At 36.7% G+C, this 27730-nt stretch overlaps 1 protein-coding gene across 1 annotated transcript in view; it reads left to right on the plus strand.

The window, feature by feature from the left end:
- NDUFS4 (NADH:ubiquinone oxidoreductase subunit S4) overlaps positions 1-25114 on the plus strand; it is a 124020-nt gene extending 98906 nt beyond the window's left edge. The window contains exon 5 of the mRNA XM_068532730.1: positions 24900-25114. Within this exon, the coding sequence (XP_068388831.1) occupies positions 24900-25003 (104 nt within the window). The 3' untranslated portion in view covers positions 25004-25114. The remainder of the gene's footprint in view (positions 1-24899) is intronic.
- Positions 25115-27730: the final 2616 nt, after the last annotated feature.

The raw sequence follows: 27730 nt of genomic DNA on the forward strand, positions 1-27730 counted from the left end.
ATTAAAAATAAATAAATAAATAAAAAATTTAAAAAAAAAAAAAAAAAAGATTATTAGCATTATCTAACATTTGATGTAAACGTGAAAGCACTGTAAAGATTATTATTATCTGAAATATTTGCTTTTCATCCCAAGTTCATATTATATACCTTATGATTAAGAGTCTAAAGCCAAACTGCCTGGGTTTGAATCCATGTCGGATCACTGTTTGACTCTGTACAGGAGGAAATGGAAGTACAGTGGAAATTGTGAGGATTGAATGGGTTAATTAAAGTGCTTAGAACATAGTTAAGTAAGTATGTAATAGTATATCAGTTTATTTTATTAGTAGTAGACTTTTGAAATTAAAAAAAAAAAGATTTCTTAAGCATAATTCCTTATTAATACTTTCTTGGCAATTTCCAAATTTCTGAATTACATATTTGTTCTCAAAGTGGTTATAGTCTTTAAAATATTATTATGATTTAACATTTACATTGTTCTTTTTTAAATTAAACTGTAATATAGCTTATCAGCAACAGTTCTATTAATGTTTTTCATCTTTGCAGCCTACCGTATTTCGTGTCTGACACTTCAAAAATGTCTGTACTGTGAGTTTAATGACAGGAAATCTAATTAAACTCTTATTGCTGACTAGTCTCTGAGTGGGCACAAGGACTGCCTGACTATAGTTGCCATGTGATTTGCAGGTGTGAACTAACCACTGCTGCTGTTAACATCAAGTGCCTTTCCATTCTGATTTCTACCCCCAACACCAGAATGAAAATTGAGGAACATTATCAGAGTCAATAGACAGTGAAAACTTGAAAAAGTTTAGAGGATATTACCTTACAAAACTGTAAGCTACCAGTGGATCAGGTGAGTTCCCTGGTGGTTGAGTGGTTAGGATTTGGCACTTCCACTGCTGTGGCTCGGGTTCAGTCTCTGGTTGGGGAACTGAGATCCCGCAAGCCATGTGGCACGGCCAAGATAACATAAAAAAAACAAAAACAGAAAAACAGTGGATCAGGAATTCTAACCTACAATGTAGCAAGAGTTAGGTACATACTGGAAACAAAGCAACATAACACAAAACCTATATAATGGACACTTGCTATGTGGTGAAATTATTGACTTTCTAAAATATTTTCCTCTACTCAAGAATTTGAAGCCACTTTCATCTCCTGGGGAAGTCCTCAATGATTATTCCTCATTCCTCATTTATTTAACATTTAGCATTATATGTCTTTAAATAGATAAGTTCTGTTTCTACAGCTATCGTGGCAGCAAGTCTAAACAAACACCATTGAAATGGTACAGAATCATGGTGGGGGAGGATCTTTTACAAATTGCCCAGCATGCCCTCTATCTTGATTTTGCTCTCTTGGGTAGGCGCATAGCGGTGGGGGGCATACAAACGGATGCCCACTTCCCCTCCACACCAAACATCATTTTTTTGTAAGCTAGTGCTATTGAAGGTTATGTGAACCAGTGTTCTGGTAGGTTAAGGCAATAAAAAGAAATGGTTCAGAAGCACTAACATGAAAGACTATTGGATTAAGAGGCTAGAAACTAGGATTCTCATTCTGTAATTGTCTGCCCCACAGGAGAGCTTGAGCAAGTCATGTTTCACTATAGCCATTGATAAACATGTTTCTTCATCTTTAAAATAAGTTGAATTGAGTAATGATCAAAAACTATAGACTTAAGGATGTCAAGCCCATGAACCAGCTCATATATATCTTTATTTCTTTACTGTCTAACCCAGTGCCTTATTCATCATATGCTCTAGAAGGAAACATTTGTTTTTGTTGATATAGATAATTCTGTGTTGATAGTAAAATCTGGCAATCCAGTTATGAGCATTAGTTTGCCTTTCAATAGTGTCTAGAAATAGGAGGTTAAGGTAAAACTACCACACAAAAAAAAAGATAATTTGTACACTAAGGGAACTGTTTCGAAAATAATCTACCTTTCATCTCCTCCTTAGTTTTCTAATTTCCCTTACTTTTAAATGGTTTTCTGAAAAAGTCATGACCATCATTTCCCTTGACACAAAAGATTGTACTGTAGAGAATCAGTACAATGAAGAACAAGATTTACAGATTCAGTTGCTTTCTAGAAAACATTTTTAATGCCTATATATCAGACTCAGTTAATGGGCATCATCATAACAAAAGCTAACATTCATAAACACCAAGTCATGAGCTAGTCACTATGCTAAGTGCTTTTCATTCTAATTTAAATTCTCACTACAACTCTATGAAGTAAGAACAGTTATTCCCATTTTACAGTTCAAGGAAGCTAAGGTTTCAGAGATATTATAACATTAACAAGGCCACATACTTATAAGGGGGTAAGTTTTATTTGAACACAGGTATGTTCATTCATGTAGTGTCTGTGACCTCTTTTCAGCTATAATAGTAGAATTAAATAGTTGTAATAGAGACCTTATGGCCCCCAAAGTCTAAAAATATTTTCTACTTGGCCACTTACAGAAAATATTTCCTGACCCCTCGTCTAAACAATTATTTGTATTCCCTCAATACTGAGACCCTTTCTTCCCTGACATTTTTATAAATCCAAAATACTCTTTATTCAGACACTTCAAAAGGCCTGTGCTTAATAGATATACTTCTCAACTGATAAGTTAGTGCTTATATTGTGAAGAATTTGAATTATCACTCAAGTACTAACCTAACTTTATCTTACTATGCCTCAGCTCTTCTTCCTGCCCTTATCCCCAAGCCTGCTTTAGTTTCTTCCTTCTATAACCTCTTCCTCATTCTGTTCCCTTTCTCTTCTTTTTTCCTGCCTGTGAGCTCCAACCTAGTCTTCAAAATACATTTTAAATGTTATCTCCTTCCTGATCCCTTTTCTTATTTCCCTTTCCCACCTCCATCTCCCACCTCCAAATAGATGTGCTCTCTCTTCCTTTTAACTTCCACAATGATTTGTTCCTTTCTTACAGCTCTTATAGTATGGTATTGTATTTTACTTCTTTTGTATTGCATTCAGTCATACATATGTTAAGTACCCTGTCGTATGCCAGCAGTGGTGGCTAGGTTCTGGGGATCATTAGTTAATAAGGCATAGTCCTCTTACTCAAACTGTAATACTTTACCCTGCTTACTGAATTATAAGCACCTACCAGGGAAAACACCCAGTCTCATTCATCTTCATCTTTTGATGTGCTCGATAAAAATTGGTAAATTCAACAGTATATTTAGTGATGTTATAAATTATTCTCCAGATCACATTTTAAACTTTTCCTTAAGTCACTTAAAATTAATTTGGCTACTTGTCCTATCTTTTAGAAGAACTGTTAATTCCCTCTAACTAGAAACCTGAAGAAACAAAATTATAGTAGAATGATTAGCAATTTCTTATATTTTAGTGTGTTTGTAAAATGCAACCAATAAACGTTTTTCTGTGAAGTTAATTTGAAGCTTATCCTTAGTTTAAGAGTTAGTACCCTAAAGTATATTCCAGTGTACTTAAGATGATGATTTCATAACTTTAGAGTTATTTCCAAGCTGTATGCTATTTGTTCTAAACTTTTCTTTTTAAAGGATACTGAGACCTAGAGAAGTTAATAAAACAAGATCAGTATCCATCACATAGCTCCCAGCTGATAGGGCCCAAGTTTCTAGGTTCCAAGTGCAGTGTTTCCTCTATGATTCTATGCTGCTGGTAGATCTTAAAAAAATCAGTCATCTAGATGTGCACTGTCCAGTATGGTAGGCACACGTGGCTCTGTAGCACTTGAAGTGTGTTTAGTTGGAATTGAGGTGTGCTGTTAAGTGTAAAATATACATTGGATTTCAGCGACTTAGTATAAAAAAAGCATTAAATATCTAATTTTTATATTGATTACATATTAAAATGATAATATTTCAGATATGTATTGGGCTAGGAAAAAAAATGACTAAAGGCTTACCTGTTTCTTTTTAGTCATTTTTTTAAATGTTGCTCCTAGATAATTTAAAATCATATGTATGGTTCACATTATGTTTCTGTTGGACAGCACTAATCTAGAATACTTCAAGCTATACAAGACATTCATTATACACATATTCTAAGTATTTCATTAATATATATTCTATGGTGAATATAAAAAAAAAACAGGAAAACTTACCCAATTTTGAAAAGTTCACATTTTATTACTTAAGAAATGGAGGGAATTCCCTGGTAGTCCAGTGGTTAGGACTCAGCACTTTCACTGCCGGGGGCCTGGGTTCAATCCCTGGTTGGGGAACTAAGATCCCACAAGTTGCACTGCTTGACCAAAAAATAAAATAAAAATTTTTTTTAAATTAAAAGAAATGCAGTTCTGTTCTTCAGACACTCTTACCCAATATCAATCAAGGATAAGTGTAAACTCTTACATTACATATAATAGTGAAATAAAATAGCTAAAAGAGACCTGTATTACATCATAAAACCCATGTTAATCACCTATTTTCAATTTCTTAATCAAATAAGGCATTGTGTAAGTAAGTCCATCTTTTTACCTAAGAATGCCCTCATCTCTAAAAGTTTTCTTCTTCCTGCTATTGATAATTCCGGCAACTACCTCTCTGCTCCTCTTTTTTGCCTAGGTCTCCCTTCTCACCATACCTCACTTCCTGTGGAAGGCTGGTTCTGTGAACTGGGGAGTGGGACAGAAGAAAAGGCTGAATGCTTTCCCATGGCTTCTTTTTCCCCCTGCTTCCCACCTCTTACTTCTCCCTCCCCCAACATACACAAAGTAAATTACAAATACCCCTGTGTCTTTGGGTTTTAACTCCAGGGCCTCATCCTCCTCATCCTAAAGGTCCCCCTTTGAATGCAGCATATATTCCAGAGGAACTCTTCAAAGATGCTTTTTCTTTTTACAAAGAAAGGTTATCTGAGGTTTCCTCTGAAATGTAGATGAACCTTATTTTAGTTCTTTGCGTACAGAAAAGACCCACCTTTCTCACCCGTGTGGCTTTTGTCTTTTCTTGTTTCATGTTGGAGTCAAAGGGTGGGGGAGGAGAAGGAAGCTGCATCCTTGAGAGAGGAGGTAGAAGCTGTGGAAAATTTCCATAGCAAGCTAGGATCTACTACCATTTACATGCTAATGGAACAGAATGGCTTCCCCCCCCACCCCCATTTGTTCTGATTTGAAACTTTGTGAGTTTCCTCTGGTATGTCATTTTACCCCCTGTGTTTTTCTCATTGCTGTTAGCTGTAAAAACTCTTTGAAATTCTCAAAATAGAGGAGGGTTTCCTTCAGGAATAGGAGGACAGAGAATAAGCATTGAAACTACTGTAGTGGTCTCTTGGGGAGGAAAACCCACCTCTGAAGTAATAGAAGTGGAAGCAACTAAGGAAGCAGACAGGTTAGGCCCTGGATTCAGGAAAATAAAGAGATAATTGGAGTTGCAGCCCAGAACGTAGAATTACCCCAGAAGTGGACACCATCAGCAAGGTCTGGATTTCCGCCTAATTTAAACCTTGTAATGAGGGTCTCAACCTCACATCCATATATCTATTATTAAAAAAACAACTTTCAAAAAAATAAAACGAACAAGAAGAGACAACTTTCAAAACAAAAGTAAGAATTATGACTCTCATATAGACATAAAAATGCTTGTTAAAGGATTTATTTTACTCTGTAGGGGAGCAGAATTTGCCACCCCAAAATATGTTTCTTTGGCATATTAATTATTTTAAGCTGATTATTTTCTAAGAAACTGCATACTTGGAGGAAAGTAGGAGTTACCCTTTTGTAATAAGCATTTACATTTATAAGGGAAATCTCGATTTCTAAGTTTATCTCCCTGGATGTACCTGAAAGAGGGGGATGACCTTATCTCCGGAAACTCTTATCAGCGGAGAAGGCAATGACTTAAATCTGCATAACAATCTCACCCTTGTTTACTGTTTTTTTCCTGTTGATCTCACAAAATTGGCTTTCCTTATCCTCAGTGTTCTCTTTTGTCTTTAGCTGAGGATGGTATTTAAGGTGAGGGCTTTGGCAGTTTTTAATTACTTACTTCTGCTGGGTCTCTCCTATGTATATATGTTATGAAACTTCTGTTTGATTTTCTCCTGTTCATCTGTCTCATGTCAATTTAATTCTTAGTCCTTAAATACTGTCTTCAGTTAAAGACAAGAGATATTGTGGGTGGGGAGTGAGTTATGGGAGGTTATCAGGCAAAGTATCATAAACAAGGGTATGGTTGTTATGCAGATTTAAGTTCAAGCCTTCTCCATTGATAAGTTTCTAGAGTTTTAGTCATCCTTTCTCCTCCTGCTACAGAGAAGGAGACACCTTACAAATGGAAATTTCCCTTATAAATGTAAATGTCCCTCAGAAAAGGGCAACTTCTCTGTTTTCAGAGATTTCCTGTGTTTACTGTTTCTTAAAAATAACCAGCTCAAGATAATCCTTATTGCCAAAGAGGCATATTTTGGAATGGCATATTCTACTCCTCTTTACCACATAAGCTTTCTTACGTTTGCTTTGCTGAAAATTTCATAAGGAATCTCAAGTTGGATTTTTCAAACCCTTTTAAGACTAGGAAGCAAAGCCAATAACTTGCCACCAGATTTCTCCTGCAGTACCTATTAAATTGGGCAAATTCCTCCCTTCTCAAGGTCCCAAAAATATCCTAAGTTTCCTTAATACCTTAGGGAACTTCATAAGCCCTAGTGCCATGGAAGGACTTTGGAAGCATTGGCTCCATAAAGTCAACTTTAGTTCCTTACAAATGTCTGGTCATACCTGAGTAAATGAGCATCATTCTCAAATAATATGTCATTCCAGGTAAGGCCTTGGTTGCATAACCATTGTTTCTGTTAAATTGTAATGAGTTATAGATACCTCAAGAGGAGAGGGAAAGAACTTCCTGATATGTCTAGAAAATAGAACGTTAAAACAGTATCAAAAATATTCTCCCCCAAACCATAGAAATATCTCTCATCAATTTTTTCAGTCCTGTATAACTAATTCTTGTTTCGCTGGATCATAAATGTATCTGCTTCTTAACTAGAGTTCTGGAAATTTTGACTGAGTCCACTGATACGGTCTTATAATTGTTTAAGCGATGCCATCAGAAGCCTATACATATTCTTCACAGGGCTTTGAGACAGTCTTTCATTGTTGAAGATAAAGCTCTCTGCCTGTAGCTGTTTGCAGGAACTCGTAGGGAAGCAGTAGAGTAAAATTTAACAATCTTTCCATAAATGATTAAAGACTTAAAATGGATGTAGTTAACACTACAGATAAATTTCAAAAGTGAAATATATGATAGGAGTTAATAACAAGAATAATGCAATTTAAAGGCATTCCAAAAAATGTTACAGACAAAATATCTGTACACAATTAGGTAAGCCTATTTTCAAAGAAGACAGTGACTGTTCATCTAATTTATGAAAATAGATGAATGTACTCTTTACAGAGAAAAAAATATTAAGACAAAGTAATCCTGAGACATAATATACCATGACTATACCAAACATATAGTAAGAATATGTCAAAAAATATATCAAGTAAAAAAATCCAATAAGTCTAAGGTAGGTCTGAACATCTGTATATTAATAAAACTCCATAGATATGCGGTATGGATTCCTAGTTGACATATAGTGGCCTAAAGATAAAAGATCTAAACTAAAGAAGTGAAGATGCAACCAAGTTAATGTTTTTAAAATTAACTGAAATTGTGACTGATAACCTATACCGTTTTCTGATATCAGGCAAAGCAGCACCAGAGATCAGATAAATAAAACCTATCATAGACAGTGAGGGTATTGACAAATCTCTATACTTAGCATATAGCATACAATTTGTGAAATACTTATATTAATAACATTTTAGCCATACAGATTTAACCTCAGGATGGTTAAGCGTCTCTTCTGACTTGACAGCTCTTCCAATGTAGCTCATCAATAGTAACATATCAAGTAAATCTAATTGTTTCTAGCACTTCTCTTTTTACAAAGTTGAAAGCACACATCTTTGAGATTCCCCAGAGGGCCTGTGGAAAATCACAAAGATAGTTTTAGGTGCAAAGATACGCTGAATATTTTATTTTACATTTAGGATTTGATTCGTGGGAGGCAAAAATAAAACATTTTCAATAGATTTGAACATTTAGGAAATAGAATCATAGGTGCCTGAGAAACAGTATTTGACTGCTCATGTCAAAGTGACAATTAAACTTATAAACATAGAAGTTAGCATAACTGTGAAGAACCTGAGCTCTTACATAAGTCATCAAGTACTTAAAGTCAACATAAAGCATATAAAGTTATTCTCTTAAGCCACAGAATCTTTGCAATCTGGCAGATTGACAAAAAGAATAACCCTTCATTTTGTAGGTGAAGGCAATAAACAGTAAACTAATGAAACAAGCCCATCAAAATGGAGCAGACTTTGCAAGGATTTTAACACATATCATAGCTTTTCAGACTTATTTTCCAGACATACTGTAATCTAAGGCAAATAAAATTTACTTTTTCCAAATCTTACATAACTTTCTGTACCCATTCAGGTTTTGTCCTTCATGATTCTCTTTCTCATTCTGGAACAGCCATTTTACTTTAGGACCTAACTATTCTCTTTTCCCCTTGGTAAACAAAAACACATCTCATAACCTTGCATACAAAGTTATACCCTTTGCCACCATCACTCCCAGTGGAATTTCATTTGTGTATATTAATTCTATCTTTTGATGAAAGTTACTTTGATTTCATAGAGAAAACAGACATAAGTTGAAAACTCTTGCACACCAGCATTTTAGTAGACAAGCAAAGGTCATTAATACACATAACACAACTTTCTACAACTGTGTGCATTCTTTTTTTTTTTACATCTTTATTGGAGTATAATTGCTTTACAGTGTTGTGTTAGTTTCTGCTGTATAACAAAGTGAATCAGCTATATGCATACATATATCCCCATATCCGCTCCCTCTTGCATCTCTCTCCCACCCTCCCTATCCCACCCCTCTAGGTGGTCACAAAGCACCAAGCTGATCTCCCTGTGCTATGTGGCTGCTTCCCACTAGCTATCTATTTTACGTTTGGTAGTGTATATATGTCCATGCCACTCTCTCACTTCATCCCAGCTTACCCTTCCCCCTCCCCGTGTCCTCAAGTCCATTCTCTACGTCTGTGTCTTTATTCCTGTCCTGCCCCTAGGTTCAGCAGAACCATTTTTTTTTTTAAGACTCCACATATATGTGTTAGCATACAGTATTTGTTTTTCTCTTTCTGACTTACTTCACTCTGTATGACAGACTCTAGGTCCATCCACCTCACTACAAATAACTCAATTTCATTTCTTTTTATGGCTGAGTAATATTCCATTCTATATATGTGCCACATCTTCTTTATCCATTCATCTGTCGATGGACACTTAGGTTGCTTCCATGTCCTGGCTATTGTAAATAGTGCTGCAGTGAAAACTGTGGTACATGACTCTTTTTGAATTATGGTTTTCTCAGGGTATATGCCCAGTAGTGGGACTGCTGGGTCATATGGTAGTTCTATTTTTAGTTTTTTAAGGAACTTCCATACTGTTCTCCATAGTGGCTGTATCAATTTAAATTCCCACCAACAGTGCAAGAGGGTTCCCTTTTCTCCACACCCTCTCTAGCATTTATTGTTTGTAAATTTTTTCATGGCCATTCTGACTGGTGTGGGGTGATACCTCATTGTAGTTTTGATTTGCATTTCTCTAATGATTAGTGATGTTGAGCATCCTTTCATGTGTTTGTTGCAAGCTGTATATCTTTGGGAAAATGTCTGTTTAGGTCTTCTGCCCATTTTTGACTTGGGTTCTTTGTTTTGTTGATATTGAGCTGCATGAGCTGCTTGTATATTTTGGAGATCAATCCTTTGTCAGTTGCTTCATATGAAATATTTTCTCACATTCTGAGGGTTGTCTTTTCATCTTGTTTATGGTTTCCTTTGCTGTGCAAAAGCTTTTAAGTTTCATTAGGTCCCAGTTGTTTATTTTTGTTTTTATTTCCATTTCTCTAGGAGGTGGGTGAAAAAGGATCTTGCTGTGATTTATGTCATGGAATGTTCTGCCTGTTTTTTCCTCTAAGAGTTTTAGAGAGTCTGGCCTTACATTTAGGTCTTTAATCCATTTTGAGTTTATTTTTGTGTATGGTGTTAGAAGTGTTCTAATTGCATTCTTTTACATGTAGCTGTCCAGTTTTCCCAGCACCACTTATTGAAGAGGCTGTGTTTTCTCCATTGTATATTCTTGCCTCCTTTATCAAAGATAAGGTGGCCATATGTGTGTGGGTTTGTCTCTGGGCTTTCTATCCTGTTCCATTGATCTGTATTTCTGTTTTTGTGCCAGTACCATACTGTCTTGATTACTGTAGCTTTGTAGTTTAGTCTGAAGTCCGGGAGCCTGATTCTTCCAGCTCCGTTTTTCTTTCTCAAGATGGCTTTGGCTATTCGGGGTATTTTGTGTTTCCATACAAATTGTGAAATTTTTAGTTCTAGTTCTGTGGAAAATGCCATTGGTACTTTGATAGGGATTGCACTGAATCTGTAGATTGCTTTAGGTAGTATAGTCATTTTCACAATATTGATTCTTCCAATCCAAGAATATAGAATACCTTTCCATCTGTTTGTATCATCTTTAATTTCTTTCATCAGTACCATATAGTTTTCTGCATACAGGTCTTTTGTCTCCTTAGGTAGGTTTATTCCTAGGTATTTTATTCTTTTTGTTGTAATGGTAAATGGGAGTGTTTCCTTAATTTCTCTTTCAGATTTTTCATCATTAGTATATAGGAACGCAAGAGATTTCTGTGCATTAATTTTGTATCCTGCTACTTTACCACATTCACTGATTAGGTCTAGTAGTTTTCTGGTAGCATCTTTAGGATTCTCTACGTATAGTATCATGTCATCTGCAAACAGTGACAGTTTTACTTCTTTTCCGACTTGGATTCTTTTTCTTCTCTGACTGCAGTGGCTAAAACTTCCAAAACTATGTTGAATAATAGCGGTGAGAGTGGGCAACCTTATCTTTTTCCTGATCTTAGTGGAAATGGTTTCAGTTTTTCACCATTGAGAATGATGTTGGCTGTAGGTTGTAGGTTTATCATATATGGCCTTTATTATGTCAAAGTAGGTTCCCTGTATGCCTACTTTCTAGAGAGTTTTTTTTATCATAAATGGGTGTTGAATTTTGTCAAAAGCTTTTTCTCCATCTATTGAGATGATCATATGGTTTTTATACTCAATTTGTTAATATGGTGTATCACATTGATTTGCATGTATTGAAGAATCCTTGCATTCCTGGGATACACCCCACTTGATCATGGTGTATGATCCTTTTAATGTGCTGTCGGATTCTGTCTGCTAGTATTTTGTTGAGCATTTTTGCATCTATGTTTATCAGTGATATTGGCCTGTAGTTTTCTCTCTTTGTGACATCTTTGTCTGGTTTTGGTATCAGGGTGATGGTGGCCTCATAGAATGAGTTTGGGAGTGTTCCTCCCTCTGCTATATTTTGGAAGAGTTTGAGAAGGATAGGTGTTAGCTCTTCTCTAAATGTTTGATAGAATTCGCCTGTGAAGCCATCTGGTCCTGGGCTTTTGTTTGTTGGAAGATTTTTTTTTTTTTAAATATTGCTTTTTTATTTTTTTTATTTTTGGCTGTGTTGGGTCTTTGTTTCTGTGCGAGGGCTTTCTCTAATTGTGGCAAGCGGGGGCCACTCTTCATCGTGGCGCGCAGGCCTCTCACTATCGCGGCCTCTCTTGTTGCGGAGTACAGTCTCCAGACGCGGAGGCTCAGTAGTTGTGGCTCATGGGCCTAGTTGCTCCGCAGCATGTGGGATCTTCTCAGACCAGGGCTCGAACCCGTGTCCCCTGCATTGGCAGGCAGATTCTCAACCACTGCGCCACCAGAGAAGCCCTGTTGGAAGATTTTTAATCAGTTTCAATTTCAGTGCTTGTGATTGGTCTGTTTATATTTTCTATTTCTTCCTGGTTCAGTCTCGGAAGGTTGTGCTTTTCTAAGAATTTGTCCATTTCTTCCAGATTGTCCATTTTCTTGGCATATAGTTGCTTATTGTAATCTCTAATGATCCTTTGTATTTCTGCAGTGTCAGTTGTTACTTCTTTTTCATTTCTAATTCTGTTGATTTGAGTCTTCTTCCTTTTTTCCTTGATGAGTCTGGCTAATGGTTTATCAATTTTGTTTATCTTCTCAAAGAACCAGCTTTTAGTTTAATTGATCTTTGCTATTGTTTCCTTCATTTCTTTTTCATTTATTTCTGATCTGATCTTTATGATTTCTTTCCTTCTGCTAACTTTGGGGTTTTTTTGTTGTTCTTTCTCTAATTGCTTTAGGTGTAAGTTTAGGTTGTTTGTTTGAGATGTTTCTTGTTTCTTGAGGTAGGATTGTATTGCTATAAACTTCTGTCTTAGAACTGCTTTTGCTGCATCCCATAGGTTTTGGGTTATCGTGTTTTCATTGTCATTTGTTTCTAGATATTTTTTGATTTCCTCTTTGATTTCTTCAGTGATCTCTTGGTTATTTAGTAGTGTGTTGTTTAGCCTCCATGTGTTTGTATTTTTTTACAGTTTTTTTCCTGTAATTGATATCAAGTCTCATAGTGTTGTAGTCAGAAAAGATACTTGATTTCAAGTTTCTTAAATTTACTATGGCTTGATTTGTGTCCCAAGCTATGATCTACCCTGGAGAATGTTCCACGAGCACTTGAGAAGAAAGTGTATTCTGTTGTTTTTGGATGGAATGTCCTATAAATATTAGTTAAGTCCATCTTGTTTAATGTGTCATTGAAAGCTTGTGTTTGCTTATTTATTTTCATTTTGGATTATCTGTCCATTGGTGAAATCAGGGTGTGAAAGTCCCCTACTATTGTGTTACTGTCTGTTTCCCCTTTTATGGCTGTTAGCATTTGCCTTATTTATTGAGGTGCTCTTATGTTGGGTGCATAAATATTTACATTTGTTATATCTTCTTTTGGGATTGATCCCTTGATCATTATGTAGTGTCCTTCTTAGCCTCTTGTAATAGTCTTTATTTTAAAGTCTATTTTGTCTGATATGAGAATTGCTACTCCAGCTTTCTTTTGATTTCCTTTTTCATGGAATATCTTTTTCCATCCCCTCACTTTCAGTCTGTATGTTTTCCTAGGTCTGAAGTGGGTCTCTTGTAGACAGCATATATACGGGTCTTGTTTTTGTATCCATTCAGCCAGTCTGTGTCTTTTGGTTGGAGCATTTAACCATTTACATTTAAGGTAATTATCCATATGTATGTTCCTATTACCATTTTCTTAATTGTTTTGGGTTTTTTATTGTAGGTCTTTTCTTTCTCTTATGTTTCCTGCCTAGAGAAGTTCCTTTAGCATTTGTTGTAAAGCTGGTTTGGTGGTGCTGAATTCTCTTAACTTTTGCTTATCTGTAAAGGTTTTAATTTCTCCATCGAATCTGAATGAGACCTTTTCTGGGTAGAGTAATCTTGGTTGTAGGTTTTTCCCTTTGATCACTTTAAATATGTCCTGCCACTCCCTTCTGGCTTGCAGAGTCTCTGCTGAAAAATCAGTTGTTAACTTTATGGGGATTCCCTTGTATGTCATTTGTTGTTCTTCTTGCTGTTTTTAATATTTTTTCTGTGTATTTAATTTTTGATAGTTTGATTAATATGTGTGTTGGCTCGTTTATCCTTGGATTTATCCTGTATGGGACTCTCTGCGCTTCCTGGACTTGATTGGCTATTTCCTTTCCCATATTAGGGAAGTTTTCAACTGTAATCTCTTCAAATATTTTCTCAGTCCCTTTCTTTTTCTCTTCTCCTTCTGGGAACCCTATAATTTAAATGTTGGTGCATTTACTGCTCTCCCAGAGGTCTCTGAAATTGTGTTCAATTCTTTTCATTCTTTTTTCTTTATTCTGCTCCCTGGCAGTTATTTCCACCATTTTATCTTCCTGCTCACTTATTCATTCTTCTGCCTCAGTTATTCTGTTATTGATTCCTTCTAGAGTATTCTTAATTTCAGTAATTGTGTTGTTCATCACTGTTTGTTTGCTCTTTCGTTCTTCTAGGCCCTTGTTAAATGTTTCTTGTATTTTCTCCATTCTGTTTCTGAGATTTTGGCTCATCTTTACTGCCATTACTCTGAATTCTTTTTCAAGTAGGTTGCCTATTTCTTCTTCATTTATTTGGTCTTGGAGGTTTTTACCTTGCTCATTCGTCTGTAACATATTTTTTTGTCGTTTCATTTTTTTTGTTTGTTTTGATTGGTGGTGCTGTATTCTTCTCTTACTGGTTGTTTGGCCTGAGACGTCCAGCACTGGAGTTTGCAGGTAGTTAGTTAGATAGAGCTGGTTCTTAGTGCTGAGATGAGGACCTCTAGGAGGCCTCACTCTGACTGATATTCCCTGGGGTCTGAGGTTCTCTGTTAGTCCAGTGGTTTTGACTCAGAGCTCCCACCAAAGGAGCTCAAGCCTGACCTCCGGCCTGGGAACCAAGATCCCGCAAGCTTTATGCCACAATAAAAAAAAAAAGGAAGGAAGGAAGGAGGGAGGGAGGGAGGGAAACAAGGAGCAGTACAATGTCAAAGAATAAAAAAGAAAATAAAATTAGAAAGATAAAAAATATATTAGGAAAAATAAAACTATAATTGAAACAACTGCAACAAGGTAAAATAAAACCACGGCAGAAAAAAAGAAAACAACAAAAAAGGGGGGGCGTGGGGAACAAGCCAAAAGGAGAGATCATTTACAAAGTATAAAGAATAAAATAAAATTAGAAAAATAAAAGATTAGTTAAAATAAAGATATAAAAGAATGAACAACAATGAATCAACAAGGTAAAACAGACCTCCAATCTAAAAGAGGAAAAAAGAAAAGAAAAAACCCTTGGCTATGAGGGCGGAGCTTAGGCAGGGGGTGGAACTTAGGCAGGGGCAGGGTTTAGGGTGGGGCAGGTCCTAGGCTCAGTACCCACATAGCTGGGGAGGGCCCTGGGGGCGTGGCCTAGGTGGGGCGATGTTTAAGCATGGGGCAGGGCCTCTGCTTAGGACCTGCCGGGAAGGGGAGAGGCAGCAAGTGGAAAGGAAGGGCCTCTTGAGTGTGGAGTTCTGGGGTTTGGAGGTAAGGCCCTGGATGAGGGTGTGTGGGTGGGGTTTAGGCCCAGCGCGTTGGAGGGGTTCTCCGAGTGTAGAGGTAGGGCCCTGGGTGGGGGTGTAGGGGTGGGCTTGGGCTCTGCACAGCAGGAGGGGGGCTCTGAGGGCAGAGGATTAGGCCCAGGAGCCCAACAGGCTTCCTGGTGCCTAAGTGGCAAGGGAAAGCCCTGGCTGTGTTCCCTTACATTCCTTCGCACTCCTCCCCCACCATCTCCCCCAGGGTCTCCCCTGTCGCCACTGGACCTCTAACTGTGGGTGGGTCCTACTGGGTGTAGGAACTCCTCTCCCCCAGCCACCCCTCAGAGGTGCCGGTCCCAGAGGTCCGGCCTTTACGTTTGCACCCCCTTCCCCCCCTCCCGTTCCCTCAGGACCCAGGCAGCTGGAGGGGGCCTAGTTGGGCAGAGAATTCGGCCCAGGATCTCAACAGGTTCCTGGGGATCCAGGTGGGCAGGGGAAATCTGGCCATGCTCCCTTTTGATCCTCTGCCCTCCTAATGGTTCACCAATTTCCCCCTTCAGGCATGGGATCCCTCCCCCTCCCCCAACCACCCCTCAGGGGTGCCAGTCCCATCCCCCCTCCACTTCTCCTCCCCCTTCACTCCCCACGTCGTACCCGGTCGCTGGGGGTTCCTCCCGTCCCGGGGTGACCGTGTTCCCCCACTGGTGCCTGGTAGGTGCCCTAGTTGTGAGGAGACGCAAATTCCGCATCCTCCTAGTAAGCCATCTTCCGCGTGCATTCCTTATAGTCCAACTTATCCAAGTGGCAGAAATGAACGTGTCCATTAACAAACCAAAGATACAGCCTCCCTGTAGCATATAAAAGAAGCAAAAGTACATAAATTTAAATTTTTGCTTAGTAATCAATTGTTCAGTATTTTATTGTAGAAATTATCTAGGTATCTAATAAATATTCATTAATATCATTTAAGGTTTTAGGTTACCTAAAGATCCTGGAAATTAATTTTAAAGGTGATATATTGCAAAATGTAATTAGTGTTGAAATAAAATTGTTAGAATAACTAATCATTGTAGATAAACACAAATTTACATTTTGCAGGATTGTAAAACATTGAACAGAAGTAACGGTAGCTTATTTGATCAGAAAACTTGTATAAGTTTAGAAAGAACGTATTCAGGTAGAATAAAAATCTATGCTTGTGTTATATTTAACACTGATATATTAGAGAAAACATAGCTGTTTTTATTAAAGAAAAATTAAATTTGCCATTTGCCAAAATTTACCTATATTACCTGAATTTGAATTCTTAAATGTTTGTTAGGTCCTATAAGAATACTTTTTAAACCTAGCACATTCAAGGTATTAGAAATTCAGTTTCCTCATTTTAGGAATATTCCACTTATACATGCACATATTTTCTCTATACCCAGTCAGAACAGAGCCCCTTAAAGATATTTTATAATCTAATTCATTAATTCCACCTGGAGGTAGAAAAACATTAGCCACACACATAATGAGAAGTAAAGGCATTTCTGAATTAATAGGTTATGTAGACAGACACATAGTCACATAAAGAACTTATAATTTCAATTCTGAAATTTCAGCCATGGGTTAATAGTACACATAGAATTTTAATATTCACTGGTCCACACTAAAGAGCTGTTCTCTACTCAGTGATTACAACTTTTTTCATTTATTTGACCTCAAATAGAAAGGACTAACAAACCAGATTTTCTGTCTTTTCTCATCTGAGAATGGATTTCTAAAGCCATTAATCTATTTTATTTTTTTTTAATTAAAAAAATTTTTTTTATTATTATTATTTTTTATTTATTTTTGGCTGCGTTGGGTCTTTGTTGCTGTGTGCAGGCTTTCTCTAGTTGTGGTGAGCGGGGGCTACTCTTTGTTGTGGTGCGTGGGCTTCTCATTGTGGTGGCTTCTCTTGTTGCGGAGCATGGGCTCTAGGCACGTGGGCTTCAGTAGTTGCAGCACAGGGGCTCAGTAGTTGCGGTGCATGGGCTTAGTTGCTCCATGGCATATGGGATCTTCCCAGACCAGGGATCAAACCCGTGTCCCCTACATTGGCAGGCAGATTCTTAACCACTGAGCCACCAGGGAAGTCCCCACTAATCCATTTTAAAGGAATCATTAAATGATCAGACCTTAAAATCAGTTCCCCAAATTAGTAGAGAACAACATTGAAATTTGAAAAATGAGAATCAGCAAAGTTCTCTCTCTTACTTTCAGAAGCCAAGAAAAGATATGCCTGAACTTAAAATAAGGTACACAACTTCTGGTGAAGAAGTTTACTTGGTTTTGGTTGGTGAACCTATTGGGCATCTCAGTAGGACCTCCAAAATTGTTAAAAGAATATCCTGAAAAAGATGAGATTATGATTTAACATAGGTATAAGTGAACATGTGTTGAAGAATTTATTTTACTCACAAAATAAGGGAGCCAGGCAGGCGTTATAACCAGTTCAAAGGAAAAGTCAGTACAACACAAATTTATGTAGAAAGAATGAGATGAATTGCAAATAGAGACAAAACTGGTTTTTCCAAGGCCTAGGGAGTCACCAGGCAGGACAGAATTTATATACCTATCAAGTACAGTTGATTCTCATTATTCATGGTAGTTATGTTTTATAAAGTCACCACAAACACTAAATTAATGAATACTGAAATATTGCTCCTAGGGAAAATGATTCCTGTGAGACTCTGATCACAAAATTTTGTCAGCCAGTCAATACACCATCTTGTTTTTATGTGTGTTTCTGTTTAAAAGTACCTTATTTAATGTATTTTGTTGATTCATGAACATTGAACTCATGGCCAACAGCATTATACCTTATGCCTGAATGACGCTTATCTAACACAAGTTGGCACATCACAGCCTTCTTGCACTTAGAAACACTAAACAGCACTAAACCACTACCCTTGGGGGTCATTTTAAACAGTGAAATTACCAATAAGAAGCACAAACATGCAAAAAACGTGGCTGTGAATAGACTACAAAAAGGATACTTGTTTACAGTGTGAGAGCTGAAACAAGAAGGCAGAGCATTACCTTGTTTGATCTCAGCTGGAGCATGTGTGTTGGGTGACTCAAAATTTTCATTGCTCTGTGCATGTCATGAATGACCATGGAAGCATCCCAAGTATTCATTTTGGGTTTACAAATGAATTTTAGTGAGTAGGCGAATTTGAAAATACAGAATCTGCGAATAATGAAGATTATTTGTACATACAACGTTCGGAATTGCAAAGTAACTCAAAGAAGATAAACAGAGCTATGATCTGTTGTTCTATAAACACTGCATAGTCTCTACTGAAGCACCAAATTTTTTTTCTACAGAATTCTTTCTTCCCAATCCCCAGTCCCAGTACTGACTGTCTTGTGGCTAGGGAAATGTTCAGTTTGGCTGCTAAGGAGAAAGACAGAAAGACAGACAGACATGAATTCCTTAGATTCCCTGTTGGAAGTCTGAAATAATTTTTCTCATAGAGATAGTGTTATACATGGTGGCTTAGTGAGGTTCTAGTATATTTTGGGTTATATAGGATTCTGGAAATCTACAGGATTCTGGAGATCCCTACACACAGACCACACCCAGATCAATTATGTCAAAATCTGAGTGATTTTTGAACATCTACCTTTGTTGTATAGTTTCGTTCTCTAGAAAAATGTGTTGTAAATTTCTAATGACTGATTTTCAAATGTAAACACAAACGAGTTTGTTTTGTGGCAAATTCTGAATAATGTGGCTCCAAAATAATAATACTATGTATAGCAACTATATTATTTGAACAGATAAAATTTAAGGGGGCATTAACTATCATATCAAAGGTTTGTTTGTTTTTTTTTTGGTCTTGCAGCTGTGGCAGGTGTAGGGTGTTGCTAATCCATCTTATATAATTTTCATGGAAAGAATTGCTTTGCCAGTGTATCCAAAATACATTTCTCCTCTATAATATTTTCTAAAAGAAGATCTAAGATATTTTAAAATTATTCTGAACCTCTTCCTCTTCCCCAAAATATTAGATATGTGAGAATTTCAAATAGAGTTACTTTTTTTTTTTTTTGGCCACATCACGCGGCATGCAGGATCTTATTTATTTCCCCGACCAGGGATCAAACCGGCGCTTCCTGCAGTGGAAGCGCAGAGGCTTAACCACTGGACCACCAGGGAAGTCCCGAGGTACTTTTAAAATGAGTGCCTATAAAGCTACTTTTCTTCCTCCTCCCCTTCCTTCCTTAAATTATATTTTAAGTTTATGCTTTGCTTTTACCTAGGCGCATAGTATGGGTCCATGGCCTGGTGGGGAATCTTGAAACTTTCTAAGTATCAGCATACGTCTCAAAGTCTTTGCTATTCTGATCCCATGCCTCTGTTAGCAGTGACTGCCAGGTATGTCAGTTTGTGCCAAATTATGTGATCGTTCTTACTTTGTACACAAATGGACAGTAGGAAAAATCATTAAACCCTTCACTTCCAAATATTATCAGAGTTTGCGATTAGGTTATTGGAGGAGAAAGACCTTTAACAGGACTTGAACCAAGGTTACTAGAGGTAACATTTCACAAGCAGTAAAAACACTGATGAATGTTTCTCTGTATTTCTGCATTACTGAACCATAAATAAAATGGTTCTGTAAATTTAAATGAATGGGATTTTCTTTTGTCTCATACATGGAATTCATAAATTATTGGGGTCTCGTTTTGTTCAGAGGCTTTTCTGTTTTTGTTTTTTGGTAGTATTTAAAAAGGTTACACCAAACATTCATATCATAGGAAGTAGAATATCCCAGCCACAATCTGGAGGTCAACAAAATAAATGGGCATATTTCTGAAAAAGAAATTGAGCATGGGATATCACAGATCACATTTTAAGTTTATTGGAGCATTTGCCAGAGGTATTTCTCTGATACTAGGGCTTAAAGTTCAAAATATCTTTGTGAAAGCATCCCAGTGTGTGAAACAGCAAAGGGAGTCAGCTTCTCATCATTTGGGTGCCATTGGTTGGATTTGTGGTTAATCCATGCCATATGGCTGCTCTCCTCAGTGGGAAGTGACGGCAGCCCTAGGAGCTTTACCCCATCCCTGGGCAGCTGCCTTAGACTCAGTTGCTTTGATCTTCTTCTGTTGCACAGCTGGGAGGAGCAAGGGCTGGTTTTCAGAACAACAACACATGAAACCATTGTCATAGACTACACCTTGATTTTATACAAGCATTCTTCAGAGAGTGCAAGCGTTCTCACTTTCATAATCTCATTCAAAAACTCAAGTTTGAGTTATTTCTTTAAAAAAAAAATTTTCAGGTTGAAAAAGAAATTCCTGTGGAAATTTAAACATTTCACAAATAAGATTCCATTCTTAAAGGTCTATGTTTTATTTCCCGCAGGTTATATTATCTTCTATCCTTCTAAGAACAAGTTTCAAATAGGAAGTAGAAAAGATGAGTACAGTTCATGTAACATACTCATTAAGTACAAATGTTCCATGTCCTTTCAAGTGCTTTTACCCTTGTGGGTATCTTGTCTTTTTAGTTAAAGCTACAGCTTGCCCCAGTAGCCTTTATATTGCTACAATATTACAAAAAATAATTTGGGAAAGATTGTGGTATGAAGTTTTTAGTGGGACCAGTAAGTTTGTTCATCCAGGCACTGTAAGGTAAACACTTTGTAGAGGGATGCTTGGAAATGTGGTCAGGTTCTTAACAGGGTTCCAGAAAAGGGCAAATTTTCATTGTAACGTCAGTCCTACATAGTAGAAAACTGCTGAAAAATCCAAAGGGAGATTTACGTAGACTCTGACTTGAGTTTCAGTCTCTATTGTGAATTGTCATTAGACTTCCTCATACCCTTCTTTGCTTTTACTTAATCAGAGAAACACAGTTGCTTGTGTCGCTTTGGGAACAGAGTTTTCCGCAGAAAAATCACTGGTGGCTGTGATAAAGTAGAAAGTAATAGCATAGAGACGGATGCCGTTAGCAAACGCGGGTTTCTTCCATGGGTGTTTCTGTTTGTTTCACAGGGTGCTTTGCCCGTCCACATTCCAATCCCTATAATGATACTTCTATTTATTGTTGTTATCACTATCAACAGCAACTATAATCTGGCTCACAATTCCCAAGAGTCAGCTCACTCCTTAGTTACCAGGAGAAAACCCAAACCAGTTGTTCTTTTATGTGTACAAAACCCCAGTCTTCTCACATTGCAGTGACCCTGACAGCGTTTTCAGACTCCATGGACAGAACAGATAATAGAGCTATGTCTGCATTCTGATGCAGTAAAAAAAAAATTCTTTTTCTCCCTCGTGGTTGAAGGATTAACTGTGTAAATGAGAGTGATTATCAAGTATGTGTGTGTGTGTATAATACCAATTCCTAAATATTTCTAAGTGCTTTCTCATTTCTTCTTCAGTTCCTCTTAGTGTCTTTATTGGGCTGGAGAGTGTGTGTAGGGAGGCAGAGGGGGAGGGAACGTAAGTCCTCTCACCCATCATTTGGCAAGAAAAGATCACAGAGTCTTGGGTAACTTACCAGTAATCATTACAATAACCAGACATAGAATCCACACTAGAAACGATTTCCTTTCTTCACAACTATGGGGGGACATATGGAGGACGTAGCCTTACTTTCCAAGGATTCTTAAAACGGTCTTTTCCACTCATTTACAAAAATAAACAGAAAAAAAAGTTAGGAAATCACACAGATTGAAAGGAGATGGGTGAAATAGATAAAAATTGCAGTTACAGGGAAATGCCATTTTATTATGAGGTGGTTAAGTACATAGACTTAACCTGAATTAAAATCCAGGCTTTGCCACTTATTAGCCATGTGGCTTTAGGCTGCTTGTCTATATTCTCTATTTTTCCTCATAATTAGATATAAAATCAGGGTATTTATAATGCCTACCTCATAAGCCAGGCAACCTATGAACTCAATTTTAAAACTCAGTGCAGGACCTAGAACACAGAATACCAGGCGCATTCCTGAATGGAGGTCTTTGTACTTGTGTTCCTTTTGCCTTCAAGCTCTCTTTCCAGACATCCACATGACTAAACTCTCTGATGTCCTTTATGTCTTTGCTCAAATGTGATCTTCTCAGGGACGGAAGGTGCCCCTATCTGCCCCCTCTAAAATGTTTTCTCTTTAGTACTCATTAGTATATATTTTTAATTGTACGTTTTACTATATTAGCACGTAATATACTATGCATTTACTTATTAACTTCTCCTCCCCTACTGACTTGAAGAAGTTTGGGATTTTTTGTTTACTGCTTTACCTCTGGTGTCTAAACAGTTCCTGACACAGAGAAGGCAATTGATAGTATTTGTTAAATGTATAACAAATGCTCAGTAAATATTATTGTTATACCTGCTTTACTGAATTGAGTATTTTATAATTATCAGCACCACTTGCTGATTAATGTAGGAAATGCTTGAGAAGTTTATAATGTTAAAATTATGCTTAGTTCACAGTATTAATTTGCTTACCAAAACCCCTTTCTGTAGTTAATAACTAGGCCAAATTATGCCTAACTAGATTCAAAGCATCATAAATTCAATATTAATGGGTTCCAATATGACAAATTTTATTCACATTAATACTTCATATAGAAAATAAGTTGCTAGGAAGTTGCAAATCAAACTTGAGGGAGAAATAATAGCTTAACGTTTATCAAGTGCTTACTATAAACCACAAGAAACAATAGAGTATAGTTAAGGCACAGGCTCCAGAATCAGACTGTGTTCAAATCCTGCTTCTGCCCTTTCCTAGCTTAGTGACCTTGTGCTAGTTACCTAACCATTCTGTGCCTCAGTTTCCTCAGTTATATAAAAGAACTAGTATTAATTCATATAAAGGTTTTAGAAGAATACCTTTCTCATAGAACTTAATAAATGCCAGGACTTTACATGAATTAGCTTGCTTAATCCTCACGACAACCTATGAAGTAGGTACTATTCTTATGCTCTTTAGTAAATTTTTTGAAATTCCAATAACCACTTGTTAATATGCCAGTATTTTGGGTTCTGTGAAAGTAAGATGTATTTTAAACCATTTGTTTCATTTGCATTCCTCCTCCATTTCCTTATAGCAAATGGGCTTTCTTTGAAGATAGTGTTCTAGCAGTGGAGTTATTAATTATTTCCCCTTTTTGGGCACTGAAATAGGCATACTAGCAGTATACTTTGATGATTTGAGTTTCATAGGCTTCACTCTTATGGCAAAATTGAATTCTAAAAGGCTTGTTGAAACGTAAGCTTTGTGGTAGCAAATACTATACTCACCTAGAGGCACTAGAATTCATAACAACTCACAAGATCAAGAAGCTTACTTAATTAGACTACAGTATTCAGTTTGGACATTTTATATATGACTGCATGATTCAGCATGAATCAAATTGTTTCAAGATGAGTTATTTGAAGAAAGTTCCAGAAGAGAAGAATGACAAATTACAGAGATGGAAAATGGATCTAATGAGGAAAAGTGAGTTATACAGACAGGTTGCTTGGACTAGGGAATAAAAGTATGACTGACTTAATTATACTTCCAAGGAGGAGTGCGTTCATTCGGTGTGTCTCCACATCTTAGAAGAGCTGGAGAGCTGTACTTAAAGCAGAAGGTGCCGACAGAGATAAGTCCAGCTTTCAAAACTGTAAAACAGGGGACTTCCCTGGTGGCACAGTGGTTAAGAATCCGCCTGCCAATGCAGGGGACATGGGTTCGAGCCCTGGTCTGGGAAGATCCCACATGCCGTGGAGCAACTAAGCCCGTGCACCACAACTACTGAGCCTGCACTCTAGAGCCCGCGAGCCACAACTGCTGAGCCCACGTGCCACAACTACTGAAGCCCGCGTGCCTAGAGCCCGTGCTCCACAACAAGAGAAGCCACCGCAATGAGAAGCCCGTGTGCCTCAATGAAGAATAGCCCCCGCTCACTGCAACTAGAGAAAGCCCGCGCACAGCAACAAAGACCCAAGGCAGCCAAAAATAAATAAATAAAATTTAAAAAAAACCAAAAAACAAAAAAAGAAAACTGTAAAACACTGAGAAGGGCTTTGGAGAGAAGGTATAAACTCTCAGAAGGGAACAGACAGCTTAGACCAGTGGCACTCAAATTTCTATGCATAATTAAGTACAGATTCCCAGGTCCCCACAAGAGATTCTGATCCAATGGATCTCTGCTCAGGCCTAAGAATTTGCACCGTTATCAGATACTTCAGTGGGATTCTAACGTAGACAGCCCTTGAAACAAATGTTGAAAAACTTTTTGAGTTTAATCAGCCTGTCAAACTCCAGGGAGCTCAACCAAGTAATCTCTTATGGTCTCCCCTAACTCTGATTTATATAGATAGTTCTGTACATGTTTCTCTGTATCACTTCAAGTGAGCTCCAAACTGTTGTAAAGGCACCAGCTCTTAGAAAGCAGTGGGATGGGTTATATTGTTCAGTGTTGCTCATTACAGCTAAAGAAATCACATATTAAACCACAAAAAGGAATGGAAATTTTTACATAATACATAACTAATGGATATTTGAACAAGTAATATTCAGCAAGGAGAAATTAAATCATGGCTTACACCTTTAAGATATGGTAAATCATCTTCAGGCAATACTTTAGACCCTCTCGTCACACAGGATTACAAGGGAACGTATTACTAAGTATTTATATTTCAAATGTGTTGACACATACTCCTGATAAATGAACATTAAATTTATGAAAGTTAGCCTCTGCTCACTGTGTTCTTCAGGTATCCTCTTTAATTCTGTTCTTGTGTGTTTATTTTTGGTTTTGTTTTCTAGGATGGAGCTATGATGTTGAAGAGAGAAGGGTCCCGAAACCGAAGTCCAAGTCTTATGGCGCAAACTTTTCTTGGAACAAAAGAACAAGAGTATCCACAAAATAGGTTGGCACGGATTATATCTCTGCTTGACCGTGAATAAAGTCAGCTGTTCAGTATTTATAGTCCGTGTATATTACACCTCACTCTCCTAATAAATTTGACCTTTAAACTACAGATACATTTTGTGGTGTCATTTAAAATGTTTTTTGATGTCTCAAATTAAACTTGTTATAATTTCCTTTATAGAGAGACGTTTTCAGGTGATCATACCTCTAGGAAATTTCGGCATTTAAAAATCTATTAAAAGGAATACTTGAAATCTGCAGTATTGAAGTTTTATACTTGCTTTTTATGACCATTCTCAAGTTAATAGTGTTTATAAACTACCAGCCATCATTATCAAAATGCTGTCTTAGAAATTTTCCTTTAGTCATAGGTAAAGAAATTCATGATTACATTGCAATCTGATAAACCTAAACCCAAATCTCCTTATTATTGAAATTCTCTTCTTTAATTAGAAATATTCTCTAAGTTTCTTTGAGCCTGAATGAATTGTGTTCCATACTAAATGCTGCCCACAAATCAACACTTCATGATTGTGAGGTTCAGGTAAAGATTTTATATTCTTGTGAATTAAAAGACTCAGAAAATAAAAACCAGTTCTTTGTTTGTTAGAGATGATTAGTATTCACTGTTATTTTTAGAAAATATAGATATATGCTTTTGTTATGTGCCAATCATTTAGGTCATACAGTATGAGTTACCAAGCACACACTCTTGTCGGGTACATCAATAAACACTGTATACTAATCTTCATAGTAATTCACTATTTTCCCCATTTTGCAAAGACATAAATCAAGGCTTAAAGTGACTAAATAACATGCTCAAAATCACACAACTGAAAGCTGGCACTTGAACACAAGTCTGTCTGTCTTCAAAGCCCATACTGTTAATTACTTTAGTTACAGAGAAATAGGATTGATTAATGGCAGATGATTTCTTTGGATTGCTAATACATTCTTCAGTGTTTCAAAAATTATATACTAAATATACAGTCTCTCACAATCACATTTCATAAAAACACTCATAGCACATTGACCTAGCCCAACAAAGAAAACACGTCAGAGTAAAAATCTGTATGATATTGTTTTTGGAGAGCACATTAGTAGTCTCTTTTCAAAATGTTAACTGCACATTCCACTTAATTTTAAAAATCCTCTTCTAGGCAAATAGCCTATGGATATACACAGAAGTGAATGTACAAGGATACTACAGAATTGTTTCTAATAGCTAATAAGTTGAAACAATCTAAATGTCTATTAAAAGGGGAATGAGTTAAATGGAGTGTTATACAGCTATTATAAAGAACAAGAAATAATCTGTATGAGCTGTTTGAAATGATATTCAAGATATAGTGCTAAGTGAAAAAACAGAGTAGTAGATAATATCTGGGGTGGGGTGGGGCAGCAGATGCTAACATATATGCATCTAGAATATTTTGGGAAAAATATATGAGAAACTACTAACATGATTTTACTGGTTACCACTGGTTATGGGAGAAGGGATTCTTGGGTCTTTCACATTTATTTAACTTTCAATATGCTTTTTGAATATATTACTGTAAAGATATATGATTTGTATAAGTAAATATACATAATTATAAATATATCTTTTTACACTACAATTCATATCTTGCCATCCTGAGCTTTACTTGAAAAAGTATACATTTTAATTACTGCTATTTTAGAATTTTAAGTAAATGGTAAACTCTACAAAATGATAAAATATAGCTGTTAAGAAGTTCCACAGATATTTCAGTGAGTATGAGTTTAAATTTCAGTTAAAACAAAATAAAACCTACTTACATCCCATACAGTAAGGCAATACAAGCAAGTTTTCTTCAAAAAATGATTTAGCATTCCACCTTACTTTGGTTTTTAACATAAAATATAACACTTTTTATTTCTATTGTTACTCTAGTAGAACTAACTTCATGGGCCACCTCATACATCTGTTGAAAATTCAGTATTCTTTTCTTCTGTAATATCTGGTCCTTATTTATATAATAAGTCAATGCCCAACTGTTTCTGGGTTGTTTCCATCTCTCATCATTCTATAGGAGCTGCTGATACAGTGACTTTTATGTTCGTATTTCATATAATTTATAACTTAATTTATTTCTATAAGACTAGCATAAAGGAGACCCCCTTTTTTTTTTAATAGTGTTTTGCCTTTTGGGGTAAGTATGACAGATCCAAAAAGAAAGAAAATACCCTAGACAGCTCTCATTTTTATAGTATCTGTCTTATGCTAAAGGATGCTAAAGGATCCTGTGACGTAAATTTTCTAAGTCAAAAACCAAGTACTTCGCCAATAGTCCTGAAATAGAGTGTCAATAACAAACATGTTTTAATGACTTTTAACATCATTTATCTTACTCTTTTACACTATTTTAATTTAAAAATTTTAGTACCATCAATAAAGTTTTTACCTTTATTGACTGAATCTGAACCCCAGGTTTAAGTTATCCAGTTATTGGTTGTAAACCATAGTGACAAGACTGACAAGGTCGCCCTGCTCTTGTGTTATAGACCTACAGAGGAAGCTTATATTCTGCCAGCAATTGCTAATTATTTAGTATGAGTAAAGATTGCGTTAGACTACTTGGACTTGAATTCTGGTTCAGCCATTTACTAGCTTGGTGATCTTTATAAAGTTAATTAAATTTCTCAGTTTCCTCATCTCCAAAATGGGGGTAGCTACCTAATGGGGTAGGTGAAAATTAATATA

Source organism: Eschrichtius robustus, chromosome 2 (genome assembly GCF_028021215.1).
Source record: "Eschrichtius robustus isolate mEscRob2 chromosome 2, mEscRob2.pri, whole genome shotgun sequence".
NCBI lineage: Eukaryota > Metazoa > Chordata > Mammalia > Artiodactyla > Eschrichtiidae > Eschrichtius > Eschrichtius robustus.